Consider the following 24,056-nt stretch of genomic DNA (forward strand, 5'->3'; position numbering starts at 1 on the left):
TGGGAAAATACCCGAACAAAGCTGAATACCATACATGTAAGTACCCAAGAAAACTTAACACACACACACACACACAACACACACAGGTTTGTATATGTGTGTGTATAGATAGATAGATAGATAGATAGATAGATAGATAGATAGATAGATAGATAGATAGATAGATAGATAGATATGCACACATATAGTATATCTCTCTCTGTGTGTGTGTATACACATACATATGCACACCCTATGTACATATATACATACATATACACATATGTACAGTACATACACACACACACACACATACACTTATTTATTTATTATTTCTGGGTGGTTCCCAATCAGCAATAATCTCCTGTAAATTTATTGATGTACTGATAGAAATTGAAATTATGATTGATCCATTATAAGTGCAATAGAATTTTCTCTTATACCCGTCTTAAACCAGCTCCTCAACCGAGGGCCCTAACGTCCCTCCCATCAGCCTTCAACCTCATTCAGCGTGATCAAAGTTGCACCTTGCAGTCTTCTCCTGCTGTGAGAAGTTCTTCACTGGAAAGGAACCGAGCCACTGAGGTGCATCCAGAGTGAGCCTTGAATGAACCCAGGATGATGTTTTCCTGCCACGACCAGAGGGTGATGGAACCAGCCAATGTACCCGCCGCCAAAACTTTCCCAGTGGAAGAAAAGGAAATGCAGTGGATGGAGGCATCATGATCCTCCATGACCTGCAAGAGACAATGATGGTCAAAGGTGGCCATCTGCTTCCACAAGACTTCCAGAGCCAGTTCCATTGATTGACAGGTCTTCATCAATCACCCATCTCCCAGTTATATGCCGAGTCTCTCTCAACCTCACCGAGATCTTATTCATTCCATTTGTATCCAAGACGGTGACCGATCTGTCCCATCCACCGATAGCCACCAACTGATTCTTTGGATGAAAGGTCACGCAGTTCAAAGGGCAGGAGAAGTTCCACTGGTGGAGCACATGTCCTTGGGCAGCTTCCCAGAGCTGAGAATTTTTTTAAAACAGTGAGAAATTGAAGATTTTGTTAATGTTTACAATTGTTGCAGCTATTACTCTTAGTGTTGGATTTAGACTTAGTGAGCCCCTGTAGTATGAGACGCTATAAATGATTCTATTTAGCAATTGCTGGCCAAGAAGAAGGCAGAGTAACAACTGAACTTGGCAAAAATGCCAGCAAGATGTATATCCAATCTGTGATGGGGTAGAAAGGGGCCCTCTTTGAACAGAAAGTGCAAATATATGCAGAAACAAAGCATACTTCTTTAAAAAGCTATCCACTGCCATAGCAGAACCTCTAAGCATAATCTTTGAAAAATCTTTCAGGACCAGCTCCTTGCCAAAACTACGGTCCCAAGCTACGGTCATCCCAATCTTCAAAAAGGGAGAGCCCAGCCTAGTTGAAAATTACAGCCCAATCTCTTTATGCTGCATCACCTGTAAAGTCATGGAATCAATTATTAACCAATCCATTATCCTCCACTTAGAGACAAACAACCTACTCTCTAATAAACAATTTGGTTTCAGAATAAAACTATCCTGCAATCTGCAACTCTTACATTGCAGAAACATATGGACTACACAACTCAGTCAGGGAAAAGCCATAGACGCAATCTACATAGACTTCTGTAAAGCCTTTGATTCAGTGGTACACGACAAACTACTCCTAAAACTAAAATCTTATGGTATCTCTGGACAACTGCATAACTGGATAGAAGTATTCCTGTCAAACAGACAACAAATGGTCAAAATTGGGAACGTCCTATCAAATTCTGCACCTGTCAACAGTGGTGTCCCCCAAGGCAGTATTCTAGGACCAACTCTCTTCATATTCTACATAAATGATCTCTGTGATCATATTAAGAGCAACTGCGTCCTCTTCACTGACGATGTAAAGCTATTCAACACCACAGACAATACTGCTACTCTTCAAAAAGTCCTCGACTATGTATCAGAATGGTCAATCAAATGGCAACTTCAAATCTCAACAAACAAATGCTCTGTCTTACATACTGGCAAAAAAATAATAATCAGAAAATAAAATACAGGCTGAATAGTCAAGACCTTGTTGATGATCCAAACTCTGTCAAGGACCCTGGAGTACTCATCTCTAATGTTCTAAGTGCTAGAGCCCACTGTAACTACATAGCCAAAAAGGCATTAAGAATTGTTAACCTAATCTTACGTAGCTTTTTCTCTGGTAATATTACACTACTAACTAGAGCATACAAAACATTTGCTAGACCTATACTTGAATACAGCTCATCAGTCTGGAACCCACATTGTGTATCTGATATTAACACAGCTGAGAAAGTCCAGAAATATTTCACAAGAAGAGTTCTCCACTCCTCTACTCATAGCAGAATACCTTATGCCACCAGACTCAAAATTCTAGACCTAGAAAAGCTAGAACTACGCCGCCTTTGGTCCGATCTAAGTATAGTATATAAAATCATACACTGCAATGTCCTACCTGTCAATGAATACTTCAGCTTCAACCATAACAACACAAGAGCAAACAATAGATACAAACTCAAGGTTAATCGCACCAAACTTGATTGCAGGAAATACGACTTCAACAACAGAGTGATCAATGTCTGGAATACTCTACCTCAGGGTCCCCAACCACCGGTCCGCGGACTGGTACCGGTCCGTGGAACAAGTCCTACCGGGCCGCTGGTTTTGCGCGCCGCCATCTTTTTGATGAAAAGTGCTTCCGATGAGCTTTTCTGGGTGAAAGCTCACCGGAAGCACTTTTTCATCAAAAGATGGCGGCGCCCAGATGCGCAACGGCCGCGGCGCCCAGCTGATGCCGGTACCGGGCCGCGGCATAAAAAGGTTGGGGATCACTGCTCTACCTGACTCTGTGGTTTCTTCCCCTAACCCCAAAAACTTTAACCTTAGACTTTCTACTATTGACCTCACCCGTTTCCTAAGAGGTCTGTAGGGGGCGTGCATAAGTGCACCAACCTGCCTACCATCCCTGTCCTATTGTGTCTTTTATATTTTTTTTATTTTTCTTATATGTATCCATGTATTCATATTTATGTTTTTACTTATACCTATTATCTTGTAAGCAATTGACAAACCAAATAAATAAATATTTTAATCAGTTAATGAGGTTATGTAAGCCAAAGAGGAAAGTTTAATTTATGTAGGCTTTCATATAGAACATTATAATAAAACTGTGACAAATAAAAATCTGAAATTGTGAGGGCTCGTCTCAGACCATGAGGCTCTGACAACATGAAGGTGTGTGGATTCCCAGAATTCCCCATGCTGGCTGGGGAATTCTGGAAGTTTACACACCTTCAAATTGCCAAGATTGAGAAACATTGCTTTAAGCTGCATCTGGTTTAATTTATGTTTAAATCCAGTTGTGTGTGCCCTCCCTCCCCTAGACCCAGTCAATAATACCTTAAGAGTGCTATCCAGTGATACTGAAGCTAATAGTTTACAATCTGAACTGATGCAGCAGTCTGTAATTTGGGCCTTGTGAGCATCCTTGCTCAGGATCCTAAAACAATAAAGAAACAGGAAACCTGAAGGTAGCAATTAGATGTGGTGGCTTGTTGACCTGAAATAACGCAGGATCACTATGTCTTTTTTAAAAAATGTATTTATACTTTGTATATTTAACTTGTATATTTATTATAAGTTCTACATCAGGTAATCATCAAATTAAAATTTAAACAAGAAGGAAACCAAAGAAACAGTGCAAAAGAAAAAGAAACAATAGTTATGAAATACAGTGAGTTCCAACCTACTCTGTAACAGTTCCTTATCTACTGTCCCTCTTAACAGAACAACAAATGGCAATCCATTATTTCCTGAAATATTTTATGTTGAAATATCTGAAATCTTTTCCTAGATGTTTGTTAAATCACTTCCACGCCTCACTTAATCTGCATCTTTTTGGTCACCCAAACCATAAATCATCATTATTATTTTTTTCATTCTTTCAGCAACAATTCCCTATCAGCTTTCTAGTCTTTCAAATAAGATTTTCTCATTCTTTTTCTTCTAATTGAACAAATTAACTTGTTTGGTAAAGTCTGACATTTTCACAATAGACTCCTCCATTCTGGCAGGAGTATTAAGCCTCAAAGAAGGGCATCAGAAGAAGAAGAAAAATGAGTATTAGTGAAGAAAACTGAAGACAGAGCAGCCTTTTTTAATCATTTGGCTCTAAATTAAATGCACTTTCATTTATTACATTTCCTATCTAAAATGGACAGAAATTATATCCTGATCTTTGCATTTGTGGTTGGAGGGAGATCCAGAGATGCTGAAAAAGAGGACCCAGTGTCTACAGGCAGCTCAAGACCATCAAATTGCCCATCCCAAGGTTTTAAACTGTAGCCCCATTTTAAATTGTACAAGTACAGGCGGACACCATCCTCCAGTCTCATTAATTCCCTGAATGGCATCTCTATTGCCTTTCTTTTAGAATAACAGACTAACAGAGTTGGAAGGGACTTCAGAGGTCTTCTAGTCCAACCCCCTGTTCAAGCAGGAGACCCTATACCATTTTAGACAAACAGTTGTGTAATCTCTTCTTTAAAAACCTCCAGTGTTGGAGTAAAAACTTATGTTGGCAAGTCGATCCATTAAATACTTGTTCTGTCAGGAAAATTCCCCTAGTTTGGTTCTCTCCTTGATTAGTTTCCATCCATTGCTTCTTGCCCTGCCTTCTGGTGCTTTGGAAATAGGTTGACCCCCCACATCTTTGTGGCAGCCCCTTAGATATTGGAACACTGCTATCAGCTGTGCTTAACTGTTGTGCTGTTTCTCTTCCATTTCAGGTAGTCTTGACTTACAACCATTCATTTAGTGACCATTTGAAGTGTCAACAGCACTGAAAAAACTGACTGGCCCTTACACTTAGGACTACTGCATCATTCCCATGATCATGTGATCAAAATTTGGGTGTTTGGCAACCAGCATCTTGCAACATCTGAAGTCATGCAAACACAATGTTTAACCTTCCTGATAAGGTTAAGGTAGATTCACTTAACAATGACATGATTGGTTTAATAACTGCAGCGATCACTTAACAAAGGTGGCAAGAAAGGTCATAAAATCAGGAATGATTCACTTAATAACTGTCTTGCTTAGCAAAGGCAATTCTGGTCCCAGTTGCAGTCATAATTCCAGGACTATCTGTATTCAAGATAAAAAAAAAATTCCCTCAGCCCATAATACCTGCATCCTTCTCTCAGGCTCCAAAGTTCAAAGCGTCCATTGAAGGTCCCGAGACAAACCGTTGTTTCAGACAAAAATGCACAGGCCGAGATTCCATCACAGGAGGTCAACAACGATTTCTGTTCCTAAATCATCGGAAGGGGGAGAATTTGTGGTCAGAAATCAGATCAATCACTCCCTTCACCCAACCATATTCATCCGATGCAGTTTTTTTGCTTTGTGGATTTGGGCAGATTTCAAAAATAAGAAGTATGCTTTTAGCAGGTTTTCTTCTTTGTTCAGGGTGGAACTTAGTTCAGATCTCCAAGTTCCTTTTTCTTATTGTTGAAAATAATATATTCATTTTATGTGATTAACTTTTTATCAATGCCGTGCTGAACAATAATGGTAGCTTGTTGTAACGTATTTGTCCGTGTAGTGATATTATAACTTTGCATCATTTTTGTATTTTGTTTGTTTTCTTTTTCTTTTTTAAGAAAATTAGTTAAAAATGATTTTAAAAAGTACACACAGGGCATGTACACAGCATCTCTCAGCAGCTCCTTAAACCAATTCCTTCTGTTTCCAAGATTTTGTAACAATCGTGCAGCCCTCCAAAATCACACAATATCTTTGAAGAACTGCAGACATGTTCTAATTCAGTTCTTTCCAAAACCTGGGGAAATTACCCCAAATTGGGTAAAAGTGATTTTTCTTTGGATAATGACACATAAACCTATTATCTATCCCAACAGCACATTTAAACTGACTTGAAGTGTCCCACATGAACTAAAATATATTCAAAAATCTCCCAAGGTATTCCTATTAAGACGAAAATGGATGTATTACCAATGGTAATTTGTTGATATGACATAAAGATCATTCAATGATATCATTTTCATAATACAGGCAGTCCTCAATTACTACCATTTGGTTCATGGCTGCTACAATGTCCTACCAGTCAATGACTACTTCAGCTTCAACCACAACAATACAAGAGCACACAACAGGTACAAACTGAATGTAAACTGCTCCAAACTTGATTGCAGAAAGTACGACTTCAGCATCAGAGTGGTCAATACCTGGAATGCACTACCTGACTCTGTTGTTACATCCTCTAACCCCCACTCCTTTAACCTCAAACTATCTACTATTGACCTCATCCCATTCCTAAGAGGGTGTGCCTATCATCCCTGTCCTATTGTCCCCATTTATTTGTACCTTTTTCCTGTATTCTTACTCATGTTTATACTTATACCTATTATCTTGTAAGCAATTGACAAGTCAAATAAACAAACAAACAAACAAACAAATAAATAAATAGTGCCAAAGAAAAAGATTTACAATTGGTCTTCGAAGTTTGAGAAGACTTTCGGATAAAGACTTGGATAATGAAGGAAAAAGTTTGGGAAGCATTCATCTAAGTGAACACTACCACATAGCCTTCAAGCTTCTGAAGCTAAAACATTGCTGAGAATTCAGATCGCTTTTACCTGTCCGGTCTTCATCTCCACCAGGTGTAATGTCCCCTCCACAGTACCCACAATGGCTATTTTTCCCGAAGGAGCAAGAGAAACAGAAGAAGGCATGGAAGGAAGGTTCAAAACAAGACTGTAAAGTAAAAGAAAGGAGGTCATCCAGTTAGAGTTGTCTGGAAATTGAATCATGGCAACTGGACTTGTCTTTTTGGTATGAAACATTTCGCTGCTTATCCAAGCAGCTTCTTCAGTCTGAGCAAAAATTTGTGGAGATTCTCAATCATTCAGGTCATAGTTGTCTCTAAGGTGCTTTTCCAAAAGGCAACTGGACTGTTTTTCCCCTGAGAAGACGACGTTTTGTTTCTCATCCAAGAAGCTTCGTCGGTTCTAAAGCTTCTTGGATGAGAAGCAAAACTTCTTCTTCCTTAGGGGAAAAAAGAACAGTCCAGTTGCCTTTTGAAAAATCACCTTGAAGTCAGTCTGAGCAAGTTGGTTAGGGCTACCCCATCACATCTGGTGTGGTGTAATTTCTTACCTAATCTGAATAAAAGTGCTGGCTGGAGTAGGCAGAGAGTCATTGGGATGTAACTAAGCAACTTGATAAGACTGAAGGAGCTACTTGGATAAATAACAAAATGATGGCTGTCCAAAAGAGATGGGACAAGCCATTTGTCTCCTGCTTGAGCAGGAGGTTGAGCTAGAAAACCTCCAAGATTCCTGCCAACTCTGTTATTCCATTTTGAACCAACAAAAAAAGGAAGTCCCTTTGACATGACTCAACCTCCAGGGGGGAAACCAATAATATGCATGAGAAGACCTCATTGTTGGGAATGTACGTCACCTAATAGTTGGGTTGGAAAATATATAAACCAGGATAGACATTTTAATACTGTCTCTTTAAGGGAATGCTAAAATCGTAATTGGGTGTGGTTCCTCAAATGGCCATAAGATGGAGCCAGAAACCTGGCTTGATCTGTCCTACTGTTCTGGAGAGTGTTGCCGTTTCTATTGACTGTTACTGTTCATCGTTATTCTTGGGTTTGATGTAAGTCTGTTACTGAACTGTTTTTGATACTGGACTTTGTTATTGGATTATCCCTGGACTGAAAACTGACTGCTTTAACCATGAATGACTTGGACTGTTTGTTGAACTTTGCTTAACCATTTTTACTGGAAGTAAAAACCTACATTTTACTATACAGTGTGGCTGTGTGCTGTGTGTGTGTTATTCTTCACTACTCTCACTACGTCTTCCTGTGTGTGCTCATTCTCCTAACGGGGAATTACTTCAACACTCATCCCTTCTTTAGAGAATTACCTCCTGGTTTGCTGGGCCCTCTCAGGCTTGTTAATCCATTTCAAGAAAGGTTTCCCACATTTCCAGAGCGCCTCCTGGGCTTGTAAACAGAGATCTGAAGAACTGGGTTCATTAGCTGCCTGCTGCAGGAGTAGTAGAGGATTCTGGGAAAGCAGCCCGAAGTTTCTTTGCAAAAAGTCAGAGAATAAGTTGACTGCCTCGTTGGGTTCTGAGCCAGCAGCTGTTGCTACAAAAGACAATGGACAGATTCATATTTTCAGTCATTTTTAGGATCCTTGCATGTCTACAGAATGAGCCCCTTGCAAGGCCAATCAGAGATGCCCAATCTTGGAAAGTTTAAGTCTTCAAGAACTGGGGACTTCAATTCCCAGAATTCCACAGCCGGCATGGGGAATTCTGGGAGGTGAAGTCCCCAGGTTTTAAAGTTGCCAATGTTGGACACCCCTGCCCTAAATGTAGCCTGAAATTTTTCCATCCCAGCTAAAAATCTGCAGCTGTTTTCCAAGTCTGCGATTCCCCAACTAGTTGAGCAGAGGGGAAAATAGGGGAGCCCCTATTTTCAATCCCACAGTGGCTCACCGTAGAGTGCATAGGCTTCAGAGAGGTTGCGGAGAAGGCCGAGATGAAGATGGGCACCAATAACCTTTAAATCAGTCAGGAAAGAAGCCAGAATGTCCAAACGGCCACTTTGGACCTGTGGAAGAATTATAATTCAAGAAGGCCACTCTTTAGAGCAGTTTTTCTCAACTCTGGAGTATAAACTTCAACTCTCAGAATTCCCCAGCCAGGATTCCCCAGCCAGGAAAGCTTTGTGCTTTGGGCACAAAGCTAACTGGATGGTCTTGAGCCAGTCACTTTCTCTCAACCCTAGGAAGGTGGCAATGGCAAAACACTTCCAAAAAACCATGCCCAGTAAACTGCAGGGACTTGCAAGTGAGTCTATAAGAATCAGACATGATTGAACAGAAGAAGAAAAATATTAAGAACTCTATATATAAAAGAATCTGTTTAAAGTAGAACATTTTAGCTGAAAGATGCACTTCTGGTTAGTTATCTACGCAGAATTTCTCTATTTGTTTTTGCTTATTTTTCTCAAAAGGTCTATGAATTGAACTCTCCAAGAAACTGCTTTTATTCAGACAAATTCAGCTTTTCTATGCTGTTGCTTAGAAACATTTGAGTCACTTACCAAGTGGAAGGGCACAGCAGTTAATGCCTCTGCCTCAGATTTCTGGAAGGTCCGGGAGCCATCTGGGTCTGAAAGTTTCCACCAGTGAGCTACAGAGGAGAAAAATGTTAGGCAACTGCTCCCAACAGGTTGATTTTAACACTGTCTCCCACTATAAAAAATACTGCTTCCCTCTAGAGGTTGGCTGGGGTGCTGCAGTGATCTATTCAATGATGGCATGATTGAACCCAAATACAGATAGGTCTCGATAAGTACAGTGAATGAATCTCACCAAATGGTCTCATTATTCTAATTTGCATTATCCAGAGTGATATTTCTAGGGAAAATGTGGGAACTGGTTCCAGCTCAATGGAAATGGGGGATAAAAAAAATTAAATATAAATTTTATGTGTATATTAATGAAGTATTACAAAAAAGAATATAAAGAATATACCTTTAATTTAAACTGTTAATTTAAAGAGTTGCAGAGTAATTACAGAAAACAATATATATATAATCCTTGATTTACAATGGGTTCACATAAGGACCAGGGTGTTTGCTTAATGACGATAGGAAAAAGTTCATAAAAGCCGGTCAGTCAAATGATGACCGTTTTACAACTGTCACAATTTATGACCAAAATTGCATGCTCATAAGTGAAGGACTACCTGTAAAATACAATATAAAAATTCTATCATAGATTCAGGCATTTTAATATCTTTAGCATTGTTTTGGCATTGCTTTGATCATGTTTAAGTTTTTCAATTATATCAAATTTTTGTCATAATGTAATTAGGACAAATTCTTCGTTAAACTTCTGCTATTCTCTCCTGACAGACTCCTCCTTCTCTCCAAAGCATCTGAAGGCAAGACAAGAAACAATGGATGGAAACTAAATAAGGAGAGAAGCAACCTGGAATTAAGTTCCTAACAGTGGGAACAATGAATCAGTGGAAGAGCTTGCCTCCAAAAGTTGTGAATGCTCCAACACTGGAAGTTTCTAAGAAGAGATTGGACAACCATTTGTCTAGAATGGTATAGGGTTTCCTGCCTGAGCAGGGGGTTGGACTAGAAGACCTCCAAGGTCCCTTCCAACTCTGTTATTCTGTTATTTCTTTTGGCACAGATGATTAGCAGTGTGTCAAAAACTGTTCTAGTTGTGGAAGTTATAACCCACCTAGAAAAATGAAATTTCAGAATATACTAAAAAGACAGAATATTTTCCCTAAAAGAGAAGTAGAAACTCAAAGAGGCAGAAACTCAGACCCGCCACCTTTGTCAATGGGCCATTAAGGCCTGAGCCAGTCTATTCTACATAACAAAGATCTACCTCCTCCAGATAGCCATAATAGGAATTGCCCAAAGCCCTTGCATTACATCATCCAGCAAGGCTCAAACAAGCCTGGGACTCAGGACAGCCTACAGACTTGCCCCTGCATGGCCCCATGGGAGTCTGACAACCAATCAGAATACAAGCTCCAATTCAAATCCCAGCAGAGAGCATAAAACCAAGGGACTCTCAGCATTTCTTCCCTTTTTTTCTTCACCCAAGGCATGTGATCCTGTCCACTATTAAAATATCTTTCCAAGCAGTCACCATGTTTCCAGTCTCTTTCTTCCCCACTTGGAACTGAATCCAGAAGAATATTTCTTCCAACACTAGCTTCAATTGCACACACACCAGCCTCAAGTTAACTGAATGTTGAGCTGGATTAAACCAGGGGTGGGATTCAAATTTCTTAACAACTGGTTCTGTGGGCATGGCCTAATTTGTGGGTGTGGCTTGGTGGTCATGTGACTGGGATGGGAGTGGCTTGCTGACTGGGTGTGGCTAGGTGGTCATGTGATTGGGATGGGCATGGCCAGGTGGCCATGTGACTGGCAAACCAAATGTAAGTGGTCCTCGCTTAATGACCAGGTCCTCGCTTAATGGCCAGTTGCTTAGCAAATGTTCTAATTTATGACTGACCTCCACAGAGCTACTTGGCTTGTTTTGGGTGTTTTGATAGCCCCCCCACACACACACCCTTCTAACCCTGCTATTCTTTGATTCTGTAAGGATCTCCTGCTGGAGCAGAGGTTGGACTAGATGACCTCCGAGATCCCTTGCCGGCCAGCCCCAGATTGCTCTGCTGCTTCAAAGTCTTCTGAAGCCAGGGTTTATGTCCTTCCTTCCTCTCCTTTTTTCTCTCTCCCTCCCTCCCTCCCTCCCTCCTTCTATGTATTTATCTACCCATCCATATATCTCAATTACTTTCTCCTCTCTCTCTCTCTCTCTCTCTTTCTTTCTTTCTTCTTTCTTTCTTTCTTTCAGTTCCTTTCTCTCTCCCTTTTTTCTTTCTTTCCTTTTCTCTTTCTTTTCTTTCCTGTATCTTCCTTCTCTCTTTCTCTCTTTCTTTCTCTCTCCCCTCTCTCTTTCCCTGTCTTTCTCTCTCTTTCTGTATTTCCCTCTCTTTCTCTCTCCCCTCTCCTTCTCTCCCTCTTTCTCTCTCTCTCTCTCTCTCTTTCTGTCCCTTCCTCCTTCCCTATCTCCTTCTAAAGCTAGGAAGCCCACCTGAAACACACACACACACACACAAACATACACAAGGGTGGGATTCTCCCAGTTTGGCCCTGTTCTATTGTACTCTGCCTATCAGAGAATAAGCCTGCAGGCAGGGACTGTGCTTTTTAATTTTTGTGCAGGGTCTTAAAAAAATACATGCAATCAACAGAAACAAATGAGGCAGCTTAGAAAAAAGAGGATGCTGGAGCTTCCGGTTTTGCGCGGCTTCGGTAGCGGCAGGAATTCGTGTCTCTGCGATCCCTGCCGCGCTCGCCGCCAAGGTGCCCCCGATCTAAATAGGTCTGGGGGCTATGGCTGCCTTGTAGAGGCAGCCGAAGAGAGAGGGGATCCGGACAGAGGTTTGGGGGTAACGCAGACCCCCTTTCCAGCCGGAATAACCCCTTTTTCCTGAGGTGGTGGAGCGGCGGTCAAAGAAGCCTGCAGCCGGGTAAGATTTGTGCTGGAGGAAGAGGGAAGAGCTGTGGAAGTTGCTTCTGACTGGGATAAAGTTAAGAGAGAGTGCCCTGTAACCTCGAAGGCTGCTAAGGATACTTTGTTTCTAGAAAGAGATACAAGCGATGAACATTTCAAAAGAAAGTTTTTCTTTTTTTTGCCTTTCACTCTCCTTCCTAAGGTGACAGCAATGGAACCATAAGAGAAATCCGGGAATCTGTTCTGGAGGTAAATGAATATTGAAGGAGCAAGGATTTCTGAATATTCAAAGGGGGAAAAAAAAAGAAGAATTTTTTTTGGCTGTGAGTGGGAAGGGAGAGGGGAAAAAAATTGAGCAACCTGAAAATAAGGAGAAGACTGCCTAAAACTTTAAAGAGTTAATTTTAAAGAGTTATTAAACAGCAATAAGACTTCCTAAAGATATACTTTAAAGAGAACTTTGTGATCAAACTTTATCCCAAAAAGAGAAAGTGAAAAAAGAGAAAGTATTAAAAAGAATCAGCTGATTGGACTGTTTGATGACTTTGGATTTTATGAGAATTATTTCAGACTATAAGCACTCGGGTGGTTGTTTTGAAAAAAAAATTTCTCTGTACAATGGCATCAGTTGTGGATGAACTAGAACTTATACACCAAAAATATGAAAGAGAAAAGCAAGAAGGAAAGATGTCTTTGGCACTGTTTTTCAGTTTATAGAAATGGCGGTCTGTGCTTATGTAAAATCGTATGAGCAGGATAAAGAAGAAGCCATTTTTGAAGAACAAGTGACTTTGGTTGGGGAAGAAAAGGAGGAGGAGAAAAAGGAGAAGAAGACTTTAAGACCTGGGAAAACAATCCAAAAGAGAAGAATAAGGTGAAAAGGGGATATCGTGTTAGGAAACAACAGAAAGGGGAAAACAGAATAAAAGGAGGTGGAGAGACAAGGGGTAAAGAGGATAAGAGAGAAGAAGAAGCAAGGGAGAAAGGAAGGGATGAGAAGCTTTAATGGTGGGGAGCAAGATGCAAAAAACAAAAGTTTTTAGAGATAATGGATAGATTTTATTGGAAAAGGGATTCTAGAAGGTACATAAGATTGCATTTTTATATTTGTATTTAGAAATAATTATAGAAGACTGGAAATAATATGCAATTTAAAATGTGATAAAATATTTAGTATAATTCAGTGAAATTTTTGTTAAGAGAGGGGAGTACTTTAATGAAATAATGATTTAAGATCGGTGATGTGGGGAAATAATTTTGGAAAGTATAAGAAGTGTTCCCATAAAGGTATGATAATTAATTGAAATGGGTAAAATGTCTAAAGATATAAATGATTGTTAATACCAATGATTAGGCCATGTTATACTAGTGAAACTATTCGTGAAATGAGAGGTTTGAAGAAGGAGAGGGAACATGTAATGTAATAATGATTTATAATATGTGATGTGAGAAGCGGAATTAATATGGCAAATAGGTGCTCCCATAGAAATATGTGACCTAATTGATAAGAAATGTGCTAGATGTTTAAGATATGAATGAATATTAATATTAATGAATAGATTTGTATTGGTTTTGATGATATTGTATAATGTCAGAATGTACCAGACAGAATCCCAACGTAAGTTATGTACTTTAAATCAAGTATTATAAATATAGGGGAAAGAGACATAGGCGTCATACTCCAATCAGTGTACAGGAGAAGGTTTTTCTTTTTTTTCTTTTAAGAAGAAAGATAAACGGATAGTTGGAAATAGAACAGACAAAGAATAATAAATATTATGATTTGAATTGAGAGGAGATAAATAAAATAAAATTGAGAAAATTTAAAAGAAAGGAGAAGCTATATAGAAAAATGAAAATGTAATAAGATATGGAATGGTATGTAAAATGAATATGAATTTGAATGTGTGTGTGTGTACCAAGAGTTTTGACCGGGATTAAGCAACTTTCAGAAAAGAGATCTTTTATGTTTTTATGTCTTGTATTTTTGTATGTTTTATATGTTTTTAAAAATTAATAAAAATTTGTTCAAAAAGAAAAGAAAAAAGAGGATGCTCAGAACAACCCCAGTTCTACAGTATCATAGAATAAGAACAGCCCAGAAGGAAGGCAATAGAAGGAAGGAAGGAAGGAAGGAAGGAAGGAAGGAAGGAAGGAAGGAAGGAAGGAAGGAAGGAAGGAAGGAAGGAAGGAAGGAAGGAAGGAAGGAAGGAAGGAAGGAAGGAAGGACCCTACTGAGGGCTGCAGAATCATGCAGCTTTTAACATTTCAGATTGGTGACCCTTCCTAGATCCAACTGGTGCTTCTTATTGTATCTACAGTACATGAGTTTCAGTCCCAAAGATGCTCCTTCTCCCCAGGAGCCCAACCTTCAATTCTGGATGAATACTTCTGCACCCTTTCACTCTTTGTTCCTCAACATCCTTCTTACATTGGATCACAAGCCCTTGAACCAGATCAGAACCAAGAACAACAGTTGCAGTTATGCTGCAATGGTCATAAGTGTGAAAAATGGTCATGTCACTTTTTTCAGTGCCATTGTAACTTTGAATGGTCAGTAAATGAACTGTTGTAAGTCAAGGATTACCTGCACAAAAATACAAAAAGCTTCTTTGCTTGCAAAAAGCTGTCCTAAATACCAATCATTACATTAAAAATACAAGCAAGCCGGAGTTACAAATCAGGCAGGGTGCCAAAGCACCTTGAGGAATGAAAATAGTTAAAATGCAACGATAACTATCAGCAGCTAACTCTTGCTCATAAAGTGAAACCCTTTAGCAGAGAGGTAATTTAAGCTCTCCAGAAAAAGCAGACCTAGGAATCCTTAGGTCCATTTGCACCATTTAAAAATACCAGCTGGTCTCACTCACCTCACGAGAAATCACCCAGATTTAAGGAAAGGTCACATGTCCCCCAGAAAGGTAGTAAACAAAATCAGTGCCAAGCTTGCATCCTGCCTCTTGGAAGTACACCCCCAAAGGACAGTGCCAGATAGTATTAAAGCAGTAAAGGAAGACCCCCTCCCCAAATAGAAAAAGAAACCACGAGGCAAGAAAAAATTCAAACACAATACAAATAATTAAATCACAACAGTAGCTGTTGCTTGTTGAAGCTGAATAGGGAAAATTATCCTATCAATAAACACAAGATTAAACTTCACCAAGAACAGAATTAAGCTTCACCAAAAAAACAGTTTTAGACCAAAACTCAGAAAGAGTATGTAAAATCACATTTGAATGTCAATCCTTCTAGCTAGCCAAAAAGCCTTGCTGAATTTCACTCATCTTGGTTCCCTGTCACTAAAAGCTTTGCTTCATTATTCAATTATTTCTTCAAAGTGCTGATGGTCCAGGGAAGTATTTCCTCCCAACAGCAATGTAAAAATCTTAAAACAAACTTCCCCTTTAAGAAAGTCAAGCCCAGAGCCTCCTCGCTGACAGACTGTAGATCGCGACTCTCTGTGGCTATGGTCCGTGCTCTTTCGTTGGAGAGCCCCAATTATTACAATTAGGGGCTGAAGCTGCCTTGGAGGGGTGGTGGAGTAAGGGGAAGCCGCAAGCCAGGTTGAGGGGAGCCGCATCTCCCCCCATGGACTTGGTCTTTTTCCCCCTGAAGATGACTGCAGCGGTGGTTTAAAATGGCCACCCCGAAGAGGAGGACTTAGCTGGATTAAGATTTGTGCAGGACGGAAGAAAGAGATGGATAACATCTGAACCGGGACAACTGGGCAATACAACTAAACAAAAGTACCCCGGGATTAAGGTAACATGGAATTTTTAAGAAAAGAAAAGTGAGCGGCGAAATTACAAAGGGACAGGGATAAAAAAAAAAGTCAAGCCCTAGAAGCTCCAGAGACAGCAAGTCTAGGCTGTCTGTCAAGAATGTAATAAGGGTGGAAAAAAACAATTACCGATTCTCCCAACTACTTAGAAAGTTAAAAAGGGGTTCTATAGAACTGGATAGAATCGGTAGAATCCCATCCCTGGTTTAAACACACCTTATATCAATTTACAATTTGCATAAAAGCAAATATTGCACTATTTGAACTCACATTAAAAACAAATATCGTACTTTTCAAACTCTTACTAATTGCGACCTACCTGAATTTAAATATCACCCAAATATTAAGAGGAAAAATTAAGGGAAGGAAAAATGGAAAGAATTGTTACCTGCCAAGAACACATGAACTGTGTGCTCCAGTCCTGGTTTTTTCAAGTAGCGCTGTTCTACTGCCATCCTCAAGGGGGCACCACAGAGTTGCAGCCGAGAACCTGGGAGCTCCGATGGGGAACCGCAGGCTCCAAGAAGACTAGGGAGAAATAGCAGACAGATGGATTTAGTTTTCTAGTTCCTACCCTCTCCAAAAAAATCAGTGCCACCCACTTCAGGATTAAACTACAGCCTCAGTAAAGAATTTAGGCAAGAGTCTCAGCCTCACTTCCAAACTTTTGAACTTATTTTTTTACATCTGTACTCTGCTGCTCCTACAGACAACTATTTTTCAACCTTGACAACTTCAAGGTGTGTAGACTCCAAACCCCAGAATTCCTCAGGCAGCTTGCTGTCTGGGGAATTCTGGGGGTTGAAGTTCACACATCCTAAAGTTGCTAAGGTTGAGAAACTTGACTCTAGACACCCTCAAGAGTCTGCCCTCCATATAGCATTCACAAGATTGAGAGACTAGAATTGGGCCCAAAGTCACCCAGCAAAACACCAAATCATTATGAAGGTGCAGCAATTTGTCTCTTTGTCTCTCCTCTGCCCCCTGGTGGTTGTTTACATTTTTGCAGGCCAGATGACCGCATCCCTAATCTAATTCCCATTTCTAACTTTTATAGGAGCACTTGGTATCCCATACATGAAGAGCCCAATTATGCATCTACCACACACAACAACCCATACACAAAGGACAATTATATTCGTTCAGCCAGAACCCCAAAAGTAAGTTTCTCACCCCCTCAGGCTCCGCAGCAGATCAAAAAAAAGAGCTGTGGGGAAACTGCCAACGTGTCTTCCAGCATTAATGGCTTTTTCCAAGGTTACAGTGGTCCCATTTAATTTCTTCCACATAGCGAGGACAGAATAAAGATCTTGCTCCATTAATCCTTCAGGGATCAAAGACAGAATAAGGGAGCAGATTAGAACCTGCCAGATATTTTACATCAAAGTATCACCTTAATTGTAACTATACATCTCCTTCTGAAAGTCTCACCTAATTTTAAACTCCACAATCCTTGAGAGGTTGGGCTGAAAGAGAATGGCATGACCAAAGTCACTTGAAACGCCTTGAAACTAGATGAACTGTGGTGGTGCAGTGGTTAGAATGCAGCACTGCAGGCTACTTCTGCTGACTGCCAGCTGCCTGAAGTTTAGATTTGAATCTCACCAGGCTCAAGGTTGACTCAGCCTTCTAGCCTTTCAAAGTCGATAAAATGAGGACCCAAATTATTGGGGGCAATACGCTGACTCTGTAAATCACTTAGAGAGGGCGGTAAAGCACTGTGAAGAGGTATATAAGTCTAAGTGCTATTGCTATCTTCAGGTGTCAAGTTCAAATCTTCCATCACAATATGCATCATCTCCAATGGCTTCCTTCCTTCCCATCCATCAAAGATCATATTAATAAAGAATATTTGTAGCCCAGTGTTGAAATTGGTTCCCTCTGAGTTTGGGTGTTGTTGGTTTTTTGCAGACTTTTCATTACCCAACTAGGTAATATCAACAGTGCTAGAACTGCCACTCCCTTCTAGCACTGATGTTAGCAATAGCACTTAGATTTATATACTGCTTCACAGTGCTTCACAGCCCTCTCTAAGCAGTTTACAGTCAGCCTATGGCCCCCAACAATCTGGGTCCTCATTTTACTGACCTTGGAAGGATGGAAGGCTGAGTCAACCTTGAGCCGGTCAGGGTTGAACTCCTGGAATGAGTAGTGAGTTAGCCCTGCAATACTGCATTCTAACCACTGCGCTACCATGGTTCAGATGTTACTTAGATGTTACCTAATTTGGGGTAATGAAACATCTGCAAGAAAACAACCGAGCTCCGAGAACACAAAGCATCCCTTAAAAGTCTTACTTATGACCACTGGCACCCGCACTCCAAAGCCAGTGACCCTCTGAATATTCGCACATAACATCCCCTTGCAATGTACCATCTCTGCTGGCCCAGAGAGACACCAGGGTGATAGTAACCAGCTCCAGCCCGTGATCTTGCTCCAAGCATCCCAACAAGTGTTGCATCATCAGGGGAAGAGAAATGGGAAGCTTCTGGATCCGTTCCGAGAGCTGAGTTCAAAATGATGGATATATTTTAAAAGAAAAAAGAAAAAAAATGACAGATGAAGGTTCAGATGACTTGTTTTTCCAAGCCTCTCTTTCTCTTTAAGAATTCTTGTAAGGCAGGGGTGTCAAGCTCGATTTCATTGAGGACTGCATCAGGGTTGTGTTTTGACCTGGGGGGACAGAGTGGGCATGGCCATGGTGGGGTGTCGGGGTGCCTGTGGTGGCCCTAGAGGAACAGCTTGCCCTTGGAAGTTCTGGGAGCGCCATCACTTGAGACCTTCAAGAAGAGATTGGACTGCCATTGTCAGAAATGGTGTAGGGTCTCCTGCTTGGGTGGGGAGTTGGACTAGAAGACCTCCAAGGCCCCTTCCAACTCTGATTATCTGTTATCTATTCTGCCAGTGAAAACAGGCTCCGTTTTCGGCCACAATGGCCTTCTGCAACCCTCTGCCAGCTCGGGGGACTCTATTTTCGCTAGCAAAGGCACCACAGTATGGTCCTTTGTTATTTGCAGGGTGGCCCCGTGGGTCAGATGTATGACACCCCTATTCTAAGGGAATTCCTTACCTTCTCGTAGAGGGCAAAAAGCCTCAGGTCCTGGATTAGCAAGCTCAGGTATAAAGGCTGCCGAGAGCCACGTTTGAACAGCACGAGCCGCATCTGTGGAGAGAAGAGATTAGAACCCCATTGTGCCTTTCCATCAAAGCCCTCTATCTTCTGCCTCTCTCTCTCATTAAGCCTGTGTCAAGGATTCCCATAATTCCCAGCTAAGCTTGTTAGGAATCTATCCACCAATTAGTTGGGTTGGCAATATATAAACCAACAGTGTATGTTTTTAGCTTTAAGACAAAATCATTGTATTGATTTATACTACAGTATATTCCGATTGGTTGATTATATTGCAAATTACCATAAGAGGGAGCTAGAGATCATAGCTTGCTCTCTCTGACATTCTGTCTCTCTGACATTCTGTTGCTATCTAAGGTTCTCTGTTGTATTTATGCTGTACTTATACTTTGAAATCTTTGTTTACTGTAAATGACAAAGGCAACCGGTAAGAAGACTTTGTAATGGATATTCTTTGGACTGTTCAACGTATATGACCTGGACCGTTTATTGGACTGTGCTATTTCTTAAAGTAAACTTTAACTCAATTTAGTGTATCTGTGTGTGGCTGAATAATTATTCATAACTACTCTCGTAAACGTTTCCATGTGCATATCCTTGTTACTCAAGGGTTATTCTGTACGTATCATAACAAAGCTCCTATGCAGTGTCTGGAAGGCACCAACCTATAGAAGGAGAAGATCCTTGTTTTGTTGAGTTTCATCCCACTCTTCATCCCATTCCTCTCGAATTAAATGGGTTATGACAGGGATGGCTAACCTTTTCCACGTCGCGAGCCAAAGTGCATGCACGCTTGTGCTTGTGCGCCTGCATCCATGATGCAATGCCTGCCGCCCCACGCACCTGCGCATGATCCCCTATGCCATGTGCCTCTGTGCATGTGCGCCTCTGCGCGCAACCCCTGCACGCCCCATCTCCTGCACATGTGCACCCATCTCCTGCGTGCATTTCCCCCCATGCATGCACGGCAGATACTCAACGATCAGCTGGCAGGCACAAGGTGCACATGTGGAGTGGGGCTCTTCCAGGCGACCTCTCGCATGCCAGCAGAAATGGGTCTGTGTGCCACTTCCAGCAAATGTGCCATAAGTTCGCCATCACAGGCAGGGATGGGATTCAAATTTTTTAACAACCAGTTCCGTGGGTGTGGCTTAGTTGGTGGGCATGGCTTGGTGGTCATGTTATTGGCTGGGAGAGGCCAACTCAATATCACTCACATCGAGGCACACATCTCCTTACCTGGCCTCTCATGACTGTGGGGATGCTTCAACAGTTGTAAGTGTGAAAAATGGTCATAACTCACTTTTTTTAGTGCCATTGTAACTTTGAATGGTCACTCCACACAAGCAAAGTACCAGCAAAGGAGGGGAAAAAACCTCCAGAGACGTTCCTGAGACAGGAAGTCTAGTCCTGCCAAGAACGTAATAAGGATTAACGGAAAGACAGTTTCTGTAAGCAACACCAGAATGTTTCCTTCCTGCCTTCCTTACAGGATTAGGCCAGTAATTTCTTCTAACAACTGGTTCTCCAAACTGCTTAGAATGTTAACCGGTTCTAGCGAATAGGTGGAAACTGGTAGAATCCCATCCCTGATCTCGTGGCTATGACTTCGCTAGCCTATGATCTCCCGATAAACTTCAGGAAGGGGTGGAAATTTCAACCCGTGTCTCCTTAATGCTATAAGCCCCTGAATTTTGAAGGCTCTGCGTCAAGTGCCCCATTCCATTTCATTTGCACTGTAGGAATAATGTGGGTAGTCCTCGACTTATGACCACAGCTAAGCCCAGAATTTATATGGCTAAGTGAAAAAATGTGGTAAGATTTGCCCCATTTAACTACTTTTCTTGCCACATTTGTTAAGCAAATCACTGCAGTTGTTCAATTAGTAATGTGGTCATTAAGCGAATCAGCTTCCCCACTGATTTTGCTGGTCAGAAGGTGGCAAAAGAGGATCACGTGACCTTTGGAGACAGCAACCGTCATAAATGTGAGTCAGCTGTCAAGCATCCGAATGTAATTCACATGACCATGGGGACGTGGCAATGATCACGATAGTGAACGATGGTCATAATTTTAATTTTTCAGCACTGTTGTAACTTCAAACGGTCACTAAGTGAACTGTTGTAAGTTGAGGACTACCTGTATATGCTGGAGGCATGACATATGGCTATTCAGCTGTTGTGCTTGTACAGAACGTTTGGGCATGACCATGATTAGATGTGCAGAATTGCCATTTAGCGATCGCAATAACAGCCCTCTCTAAGCAGTTTACAGAGTCAGCCTATCTCCCTGAATAATCTCGGTCCTCATTTTACCCATCTCGGAAGGATGGAAGGCTGAGTCAACCTGTTGTGGCTTGTTGGCCGCCAGCCCCTCCAGCAGCTGAATCAGATGAGGAGGAGGCATAGGAGGCGTGGGAGTCAGGATCAGCATCAGAGCAACCTGAGAGCTCCGAGGGGGAAGAAGGGAATGGAACTGGCAGAGAGAGACAGAGGCGGAGCCTGAACTGTCCATCAGTCCTCAGACGGAGAGTCAACAGCCTTCAGGTCTGGAGGTGGCTGATGAGGAAGAGGAGGAAGAGCTGGGTCCAGTGCCTGATGCATGGATGCGCAGAAAGCAGAGGAGAGCAGTGGAAAGCTCTGGGCTGATCCTGGGGAAGGAAGAGCCACTGTTTTGGGGATAAAGGGCAGGGGGTGGAGATGAATAAGTGTGGCAGACAACTATTCATCTTCCGGCTGGCTGGCCTTGTTAGCCTGCGAGGGAAACTTTTTGCCAGAGCTGCCGGCATTCCTAATAAAGGAATATTTTGAGTTCACGTCAGAGAGTTTATCGTATTTGGGGAGCTGGTTCAGAACACAAGTCTGGTTTACCTGGTTATTAAAAGCCGACTCCTCCAATTTTTTCCCATGCTGGGCCAAATCTTTGCGGACGATGGCAGCTCGGTCTGGAGGGGCCAAAGGCTCAAGGGGAATGAAGACGGTATCCTTCCGTTGCTTAAGAGATTCAAGCAGTGTGGAGTCCGCAGAGACGCTGAGAACTAGGCTGACTCGCTGCAGGGAGAAACAGAGCCAAGGAAAGATGTGACTCTATAAGGACCAGGCTAATGGAGCCAAGGATATGAAAGGAAACTACAGCTTACCTGGGGCATGTTTTCAGGCAGCCAGTCAGCTACCAGCTCTCCTCCAGCAGCGTGGATCAAGTCAGCACCGTCAATCAAAAGCACCAAAGACTGGCGCCGTTTCAGCAACTTGGCCACCGCATGGAGAAGACATTCAAACTGGGTTACAAGCCCTCTGTAAGTCAAAAAATAAATATCTCTTCTTTCCTTCTTGTAAGATCAGGATAATTCAGCGATTCTTAACCTTGGCTATTTGAACATGTGTGTGGACCAACTCCCAGAATGCCCCACCCTGCTGTGATTGACAGAGACAGGACAAGCCACTTAGAATATAAACTGAGAGCAAACCCCACCCCTTAGTAGCACTGTGATGACCCGGGGCATAGCACAAAAGCAACGAAGTCACAAAAGTAGGTAAAGTCCGTTTAATATCTCCAACTTGGCCCCAATGTCCAGTTATCATCAGCTGGAGATAAAACTCTCCCAAGAACAGTTTTTAAAGGGAAGAAATTCAATCCGAACCCAAAGTACATATAGATTATAAATAAAAACCAACACAAACCACGCTGCAGCAATTAATGAGACAGGGCAGGATAGGGAAATGCAGACTTCAAAAGATAACGAAACACACACAGTTGGAAGGACACCGGAACCCAGATAAGACTTGACAAAACAAAGATAATTCACACTTTGCTTCCAGCAAGGTTCTGTGCGCAAACGCCCTTTTTAAATCCTGTTTTCCCAGCTGCAGCTAATGAAGGGAATCAGGGCCCTTTTCTCCCCTGTAACCTATGTAACTCATATTGCTCCCTTCTCCGTTCCTCCCTGCATGCCCTAGGATGAAAAGGGGGTGGCCCTGGGTCTTCCTCTGAAGGCCCAGCCAGACTGTGCCCTTCCCCCAGTTTCTTCCACAGCCACCAGAGCCACACTCCCACACCCTGTCAGCTGCTCGACCTCTCCCTCGGAATCAGATTCAAACAAGAGCATAACAAGCATTGATGATGCTACCCAGTTCAGGTAATGAAACGTCTGCTAGAAAACAACCAAGGTCAGAGAGCACCAAGGACCCCCTCATTAACCAATTGACTGGGAATTCTGGGTTTTGTTGTAGTGTGAGGATGAAGGTTCATTTTCTGAACTTGTGGGTTGGTTTTCAAACATTTCATAACTAGGCTACGTAACATCTTCAGTAGAGTTTAGGGGATGCCAGTGTTCTTCTCTTTATAAGGGCTTCACGCAGTTCCAGATTAAGGCTCACTGGTGCCCTAAGCACTGACAAATCTTGGTGCGCCCACCCACCCACCCCGCCTTGTACATACTGTACAAACAAAGCCAAGCTTAGGCTATATAGAAGTTTTTTGTGGTGTCCCCTTTGGGCCTGGTGCCCTAAGCAAGTGCTTAGTCTGTTTAATGGTTAATATACACCACTGGCTTCAGGTGTGCATGTGTTAAATGAAGGTCTTGTGATAGGGTTGAACAAAGAAGAGGAAGTCAAGCTATTCTCCAACGCATCTGAAGGCAGGACAAGAAGCAATGGAGGGAAACTAATCAAGGAGAGAAGCAACCTAGAACTAAGGAGGAATTTCCTGACAATCAGAACAATGAATCAGTGGAATGGCTTCCCTCCAGAAGTTGTAAATGCTCCAACACTGGAAGTTTTTAAGAAGAGATTGGACAACCATTTGTCTGAAGTGGTGAAGGGTTTTCTGCCTAGGCAGGGGGTTGGATTAGAAGACCTCCAAGGTCCCTTCCAACTCTGTTATTCTATTAAGTGTTGATGGCAGGTGAATTCAAGGCCTTGAATAGTTGAATTATCTTGTCAGAAGTGAGGTTGCATCAGGTGAGGGTCATTGGGAGGCGAAGTGCTGATGGGGAGGGGATTGTGTG

The 24,056-nt window shown here is 41.8% G+C and overlaps 1 protein-coding gene across 8 annotated transcripts in view; it reads right to left on the bottom strand.

Moving 5' to 3' along the window:
* TEP1 (telomerase associated protein 1) overlaps positions 1-24,056 on the bottom strand; it is a 98,736-nt gene that overhangs the window by 32,329 nt on the left and 42,351 nt on the right. For all 8 annotated transcript variants that reach the window (XM_087945136.1, XM_087945135.1, XM_087945138.1 and 5 more), the window contains 14 exons: positions 22,191-22,344; positions 21,922-22,101; positions 18,992-19,084; positions 18,295-18,427; positions 17,095-17,245; positions 16,310-16,449; positions 9,185-9,273; positions 8,575-8,689; positions 7,996-8,221; positions 6,693-6,810; positions 5,221-5,345; positions 3,433-3,532; positions 847-1,002; positions 507-716 (listed from right to left, as the gene is read on the bottom strand). In XM_087945136.1, coding sequence (XP_087801262.1) covers positions 507-716; positions 847-1,002; positions 3,433-3,532; positions 5,221-5,345; positions 6,693-6,810; positions 7,996-8,221; positions 8,575-8,689; positions 9,185-9,273; positions 16,310-16,449; positions 17,095-17,245; positions 18,295-18,427; positions 18,992-19,084; positions 21,922-22,101; positions 22,191-22,344 — 1,990 coding nt within the window. The remainder of the gene's footprint in view (positions 1-506; positions 717-846; positions 1,003-3,432; positions 3,533-5,220; positions 5,346-6,692; positions 6,811-7,995; positions 8,222-8,574; positions 8,690-9,184; positions 9,274-16,309; positions 16,450-17,094; positions 17,246-18,294; positions 18,428-18,991; positions 19,085-21,921; positions 22,102-22,190; positions 22,345-24,056) is intronic.

Source organism: Notechis scutatus, chromosome Z (genome assembly GCF_049901735.1).
Source record: "Notechis scutatus isolate UNSWTSFEM ecotype Mainland chromosome Z, rNotScu1.2, whole genome shotgun sequence".
Lineage (NCBI taxonomy): Eukaryota > Metazoa > Chordata > Lepidosauria > Squamata > Elapidae > Notechis > Notechis scutatus.